Here is an 8349-nt window from a genome sequence, read left to right on the forward strand (position 1 = left end):
TCAAGCAGGAGAGACCAGCCTCCCCTGTACCCAGCTGTGTGTCCATGAAGAGTGACTGGTCAATGCGTCAACCTATAGAGTTCAGAGAGGGAGACTTTTCTTATGAACAAAGGTAAGAAGAACTCATGGGTCATGGTCAGTGAGTTAAACAACACTGTCTCTAGTCATTTCTCCTCTCCCATTTTACCATTTATTTTTGTTGCTTCCATAATCCATAGGCTAATACTTTTTTCCATGTTCATAGTCCTAAAACAATATTAAACCAACACTACATTCCCTCCCTGTGTATGTGTGTGTGTGTGTGTGTGTGTGTGTGTGTTTGAGTGTGTGTGTGTGTGTGTGTGTGTGTGTGTGTGTGTGTGTGTGTGTGTGTGTGTGTGTGTGTTTGTGTGCACTCCCTGGATGAGGAGATGTAATCTCATGTTTTGTCGACAGAAACCAGCAGGAGAGATCAGAGTCAGAGATTCTCAGTGGTCAGTCTTCCCAGAGTCATCAAACAGACCTGGCCTCCATATTCAGTGTATGTGGTCCTGTTATGTACATTTGTTTTTGTTTCCCTCAAGTAAAGTTGATCTGTCAATCATTCATTCATGTGTTAATGAGAAAGCATTTAGTCTCTTGCTTAACGTATTTACTTGATTTATTTCAGTTGCTTGAAGAGAATATTATGACATTTGTGAAGAACGAGCTGAAGATGTTCAAGAGGATTCTTAGTCTGGAACTCCCAGAAGGCTTTGAGAGTCAGAAGCAGGATAAGGAAGTGGTGGATGCTGAAGATGAGAAGCAGGAGAGCAGTGCCAGAGAGGGGGCTCTGAAGATCACACTGCACGTCCTGAGAAAAATGAACCAGAAGGAGCTTGCTGACACACTGGAGAAAAGTAAGAGCTGTCTTTCTCATGTTGAATGCTGTTTTAGAACATTTAAAAGCTGTAGCTAAAGTACAGCTAAAGTAGCTGTGTAACTAAATGATATTGTAGCAGCCTTAACACAACACCTAGTGACCTCATCAAGTAGCAGCAGGGATGTGTTGGAGAAAGAGAGAGAGGAGAGAGAGAGACAGAGAGAGAGAGAGAGAGAGAGAGAGAGAGAGAGAGAGAGAGAGAGAGAGAGAGAGAGAGAGAACATTATTAATGTCATCAATAATACCAATAATGATATAAATCAGTCACACCAGTGTGTAATGCATTATGAAAACATTTACAGATTTATACAGACAAGAGAATAAATGATTATAATTTAAACTTTATAAGACAGTCTTACAATACTGTAGGCATTAAAACAGATGTAATATTAATATCCTCTGTGTTGTTTCTAGATTCAGATGAGCGTGCTGTGATTTGCCAACGTGAACTCAAATCTAATCTAAAGAAGAAGTTTCAATGTGTATTTGAGGGGATCGCTAAACAAGGAAACCCAACACTTCTCAATAAGATCTACACAGAGCTCTACATCACAGAGGGTGGAACAGGAGAGGTCAATAATGAACATGAGCTGAGACAGATTGAAACAACAACCAGGAAACAAGCAAGACCAGAGACTGCAGTCAAATGTAACGACATCTTCAAACCCTTAACTGGACAAGACAAACCTATCAGAATTGTGCTGACAAAGGGAGTCGCTGGCATTGGAAAAACAGTCTCTGTGCAGAAGTTCATTCTGGACTGGGCTGAAGGAAAAGCAAATCAGGATGTCCAATTTGTATTTTCATTCCCTTTTCGGGAGCTGAATTTGATGAAAAAGGAAAAACACACTTTGATTGAACTTCTCAATCACTTCTCAATGGAAACCAAAGAATCAGGAATCTCCAACTACGACAAGTACACAGTTATTTTCATCTTTGATGGTCTGGATGAGTGCCGACTGCCCCTAGACTTCCAGAAGAACAAGATCTGTTGTGACGTCACAAAGTCAACCTCAGTGGATGTTCTGCTGACAAATCTCATCAAGGGAAATCTGCTTCCCTCTGCTCTCCTCTGGATAACTACCCGACCTGCAGCAGCCAATAAGATCCCTTCAGGGTGTGTTGACCAGGTGACAGAGGTACGAGGGTTCAATGACCCACAGAAGGAGGAGTACTTCAGGAAGAGATTCAGTGATGAGGACCTGGCCAGCAGAATCATCTCACACATAAAGACATCAAGAAGCCTCCACATCATGTGCCACATTCCAGTCTTCTGTTGGATATCTGCAATAGTCCTTGAACACATGTTGAGTACAGACAAGAGAGAAGAGATGCCCAAGACTCTGACTGAGATGTTCATACACCTTGTGGTGTTTCATACCAAACAGAAGAATGAAAAGTATCTTGGGAAAGAAGAGACAGGTCCACACTGGAATAAAGAGAGCATTCTGTCACTGGGAAAACTGGCTTTTCAACAGCTTGTGAATGGCAATCTGATTTTCTATGAAGAAGACCTGAAAGAGGCTGGCATTGATGTAAATGATGCCTCAGTGTTCTCAGGATTGTGCACACAGCTCTTTAAAGAGGAATGTGGGCTGTACCAGGACAAGGTGTACTGCTTCGTGCATCTGAGCATTCAGGAGTTTCTGGCTGCTGTATATGTGTTCCTCTCATTCATCAACAACAATGAGAATCTTATGGATGAACCGCAATCAACATCCAGACACTTTTCTGTGAGGTTCAGACACAAGCGTAAATTTACCTTCTTCAAGAGTGCTGTGGATAAAGCCTTACAAAGTGAGACAGGAAACCTGGACCTTTTCCTCCGCTTCCTTCTGGGCCTCTCACTGGAGTGCAATCAGAAGCACTTACGAGGTCTACTGACAAAGACAAGATTCAGCTCACAGAGCCATGAAGAAACAGTCAAGTACATCAAGGAGAAGATCAGGGAGAATCCATCTCCAGAGAGGTGCATCAATCTGTTCCACTGTCTGAATGAACTGAATGATCATTCTCTAGTGAAGGAGATCCAAAGCTTCCTGAGATCAGGAAGTCTCTCAGCAAAAGAACTGTCACCTGCACAGTGGTCAGCTCTGGTATTTGTGTTGCTGACTTCAGAAAATGAGCTGGATGTGTTTGACCTGAAGAAATACTCCAGATCAGAGGAAGGTCTTCTGAGGCTGCTGCCAGTGGTCAAAGCCTCCAGAGCTGCTCTGTGAGTACATAAAATGACATTTAAGTACTAATCATCAGGAAGAAATGTTAAGTTTAGAGAAATATATGTATTATAATATGTATTTGATATATATTGAAAAACATATTGAATCAATGCATTGATGTTCATATTAGTATAACAATATGACCATACCATTCTAGGAGACGGAAGATTAATCTATATGTTGTTTAAGAGAATAAACCAAATGCATCTGCCATTGTCCTTCTACACTACTGGTGTTAAATTAACAGTTTGTGAAATCATGATGATCTCTTTGCAGGCTGTCAGGCTGTGGAGTGACAGAGGAAGGCTGTGCTTCTCTGGTCTCAGCTCTGAAGTCAAACCCCTCACACCTGAGAGAGCTGGATCTGAGTAACAATGACCTGAAGGATTCAGGAGTGAAGCTGCTCTCTGCTGGACTCTGGAATCCCCACTGTAAACTGGAGACTCTGAGGTCAGTATTCCTGTAGTTGGTCAACAAGTGATAACTGTTCACCAGATCCACATGTGTTTACCAGGCACACATAGTCCACACCATATGTGTTTGGACAGTGAAGCTTACAGTTTTACATTTGGTGCTATGCTCCAGCATTTTGGATTTGAGATGGAATGTTTCATATTAGGCAACAGTACAGAATGTCACCTTTAATTTGAGAGTATTTTCATACATATCTGTTTTACTGTTTAGAAATGAAAGCACTTTATGTGTCTAGTTCTCCCATTTGAAAAAGTCATAATAATTTGGACATATTCACTTACATTGTATTAAAGTAGTCATAAGTTTAGTATTTGGTCCCATATTCCTTACCTGCAGTGATTACATCAAGCTTGTGATTCTACAAACGTGTTGAATGCATTTGTAGTTTGTTTTGGTTCACACACTGGACGCACTCACACACTGGACACACACACTGGACACACACACACTGGACAAACACACACACACACACACTTGACACACACTGGACACACACGCACACACATTCGACACACACACACACACTGGACACTCAAACAACCTGGACACACACACACACACACACACACTGGACGCACACACACACACACTGGACACACACATACACACTGAACACACACACACACACACACACACACTGGACACACACACGCTGGACACACACACTGTACACACACACACTGAACACAGGCACACACTGGACACACAAACACACACGCTAGGATTAATTTAGTCATAAGTTTAGTATTTTGTCCAATATTCTTTGCCTGCAGTGATTACATCAAGCTTGTGATTCTACAAACTTGTTGAATGCATTTGCAGTTTGTTTTAGTTGTGTTTTGGATGATGTTTTTCCCAATAGAAACTGAATGGTGAATAATGTCCTGTCATTTTGGAGTCACTTCACTTGTATTGTCAGTAAGAATAGAAGATGTTTCTGAACACTTCTACATTCATGTGGATGCTACCATGATTATGAATAATCATGAATGAATTGTGAATGATGATGAATGAGAAAGTTACAGAGGAACAAGGATCATACCCCCTCTGTTATTGGTAATGGTGAGAGGTTAGCATGTTTTGTTGTAGCCTCTGTAACTTTCTCACTCATTATTATTCATGATTCATTCATTATTTTTCTAAATCATGCCATCATTAGGATTAATTTAGTAGTGTTTAGAAACATGTTATCTACCCACTTAGACAGAAAATTACTCCAGTCATCATCCACCATTCAGTTACTATCGGGCAAAACATAACCCAAAACACAACCAAAACAAACTGCAAATGCAACCAACGAGTTTACAACCAAATACTCAACTTTTGACTACTTTAATACACTATAAGTGAATTGGTCAGAATACTTATGACTTCTTCAAATAGGGGGACTAGATACATCAAGTGCATTTATTTTTCAAAATGGTGAAACAGATATGTATGAAAATACCCTCAAATAAAAGGTGACATTATATACTGTCACCTCATATGAAACATTTGATCTCAAATACAAAATGCTGGAGTATAGAGCCACATTTAAAATGTTAGCTTCACTGTCATACTAGATATGGTGTGGACTGTATACTCAATACAATCTAAATCTGATACCTCACTGTCTGTCTTTTGACTGATACTGCTTTTTAAACTGCTCTGGTCAGTCTACTCAAATATTTGTACTATACATCTTTCTCTCTACAAGCAATATTATGATAATTTCTAATAATGAAACATTCATTAATTTATTAATATATATGGCAGAAAAAATATACTGCCACTATTTTGACCACCAAAGAATAGCAGTGTGGTTTTAATATGATTTGACTCTTTGCAGGCTGTCAGGCTGTCTAGTCACAGAGGAAGGCTGTGCTTCTCTGGTCTCAGCTCTGAAGTCAAACCCCTCACACCTGAGAGAGCTGGACCTGAGCTACAATCACCCAGGAGACTCAGGAGTCAGACTGCTCTCTGCTGGACTGGAGGATCCACACTGCAGACTGGAGAAACTCAAGTATGTAGAGGGTTTATGTCAATGTTCATATCAGACATGTTGGAGTTATCAGGCTAGTTAAGACAAACATTCTGACCACCACTTGGACTAAGTTATATAAAGAATGTGTGTGTGTGTGTGTGTGTGTGTGTGTGTGTGTGTGTGTGTGTGTGTGTGTGTTTCCAGTGTGTGTGTGTATCCAGTGTGTGTGTGTGTGTGTGTGTGTCCAGTGTGTGTGTGTGTGTGTGTGTGTCCAGTGTGTGTGTGTGTGTGTGTGTATGTGTGTGTGTGTGTGTGTTTGTGTGTGTGTCCAGTGTGTGTGTTTGTTTGTGTGTGTGTGTGTGTGTGTGTGTTTGTGTTTCCAGTGTGTGTGTGTGTCTGGACACACACACACACTGGACACACACACACACACACACTGGACACACACACACTGGACACACACACAGACACTGGACACACACACACACACACACACACACACACACACACTGGACACACACACACACACTGGACACACACACACACACACACTGGATACACACACACACACACACACACACACACACACACACACACACACACACACACACACTGGACACACACACACACACTGGACACACACACACACACACACTGGATACACACACACACACACACACACACTGGACACACACACACACTGGACACACACACACACACTGGACACACACACACACACACACACACACACACACACACACACACACACTGGACACACAGACACTGCACACACACACACACACACACTGGACAAACACACTGGACACAAACACACACACACTGGACACACACACACAAACACAGACACTGGATACACACACACACACTGGACACACACAAACACACACACTGGACACACACAATGGATACACACACACTGGACACACACACACACACACAAACAAACTGGACACACACATACACACTGGACACACACACATTGTACACACACACTGGACACACATACACTGGACACACACACAAGACAAACTGGACACACACACTAAACACATACACACACACTAGACACACACACACACACAGACTCGTACGCTGGACACACACACACACTGGACACACACACACACTCTGGACACACACACACACTGGACACACACACACACTGGACACACACAAAGTTATATGCTGACTGTTTTTTTGTGTGTGTGTGTGTCTAATGTGTGTGTGTGTGTGCATGTGTATCACTCAATGACACACAGACACACACACGCTGGACACACACACACACACACACACAGTGGACACACACACTGGACACACACACACTTGGACAAAGTTATGTGCTGGCTGTTGTGTGTGTGTGTGTGTGTGTGTGTGTGTGTGTGTGTGTGTGTGTGTGTGTGTGTGTGTGTGTGTGTGTGTGTGTGTGTGTGTGTTCAGGTGTATCCCTCAATGACTGTCTGTTCTTCTGCTTACCGCTACAGTGTGGAACATGGTGGAGAGAACACAATGAAACCTGGACTTAGAAAATGTGAGTGTTGACTGCTGTGAAGAATATGACTAAGAATAAGTCTTAATTCAAGTGAAGTCAAAGTCAAAGACCACCATCATTACTTACTTGGTCATATTAAATATCAGTTGTAGTTCTACAGAAGCACAAATCAGGGACACCAACGTTTACAAAGAGTTGCTTTGACAATGTGTGTGTCTGTCTGTGTGTATGGCGTGTTTGTGTTACTTTAGAAATGTGTGTGTGTCCAGTGTGTGTGTGTGTGTGTTCAGGATTTGTGTGTTCGTGTGTGTGTTCAGTGTGTGTGTGTGTTTGTGTGTGTGTGTGTGTGTGTGTGTGTGTAATTAATATGAATAAGTGTGTTTTATATTACCATACAGTATAACATATGATCATTCTGCAAGTCTCAAGTTACCTTCACTTCTCCTTTTGATACCTAGAAACATCTACATTAAATTAATTAGTGAAAAGTGAGTTAACAGGGACACCAAAGTTTACAAAGAGTTGCTTTGACAATGTGTGTGTCTGTGTGTGTGTGGCGTGTTCATGTTACGTTAGAAATGTGTGTGTGTGTGTGTGTGTGTATGCTTGCATGCATACAGGTGTGTGTGTGTGTGTTCCGGGTGTGTGTGTGTGTGTGTGTGTGTGTGTCTAGTGTGTGTGTGTGTTCAGGATGTGTGTGTGTGTGTGTTCAGGATGTGTGTGTGTGTGTGTGTGTGTCTGTGTGTTTGTGTGTTCAGGATGATGATGATTTCTAATATTGTGTCTGGTTTCATCCATCAGATGTCTGTGATCTCACACTGGACCCAAACACAGTAAACAGACTCCTCTCTCTGTCTGAGGAGAACAGAAAGGTGACATGTAGGAGAGAGGAGCAGCCGTATCCTGATCACCCAGAGAGATTTGAGGACTGGGAACAGGTGCTGTGTAGAGAGGGTCTGACTGGGCGCTGTTACTGGGAGGTAGAGTGGAGTGGGAGAAGGGCTGATATAGGAGTGACATATAAAGGAATCAGCAGGAGAGGAGGGGGTAATGCCTGTTGTCTTGGAGACAATGACAAGTCCTGGAGTCTGTTCTGCTCTGACAAACGTTACTCTGCCTGTCACAATAATAAGTCCACTACCATAGACGTCCCCTCCTCCAGCTCCCACAGAGTAGGAGTGTATCTGGACTGGCCAGCCGGCACTCTGTCCTTCTACAGAGTCTCCTCTGACACACTGACCCACCTGAAAACATTCCACTCCACATTCACTGAGCCCCT

General features: G+C 42.4%; 1 protein-coding gene across 1 annotated transcript; it reads left to right on the forward strand.

The window, feature by feature from the left end:
* Window positions 1-439: 439 nt before the first annotated feature.
* LOC311141445 (NLR family CARD domain-containing protein 3-like) lies at window positions 440-7960 on the forward strand. Its single transcript, XM_084176781.1, has 6 exons — window positions 440-520; window positions 650-878; window positions 1316-3116; window positions 3397-3570; window positions 5423-5596; window positions 7872-7960. Exons 2-6 carry the CDS (start codon window positions 668-670, stop codon window positions 7879-7881), a joined length of 2370 nt encoding a protein of 789 aa, XP_084032907.1. The 5' UTR covers window positions 440-520; window positions 650-667; the 3' UTR covers window positions 7882-7960.
* The last annotated feature ends 389 nt before the right edge of the window (window positions 7961-8349 follow it).

This window comes from Coregonus lavaretus (genome assembly GCF_964263955.1).
Source record: "Coregonus lavaretus genome assembly, chromosome: 2".
Lineage (NCBI taxonomy): Eukaryota > Metazoa > Chordata > Actinopteri > Salmoniformes > Salmonidae > Coregonus > Coregonus lavaretus.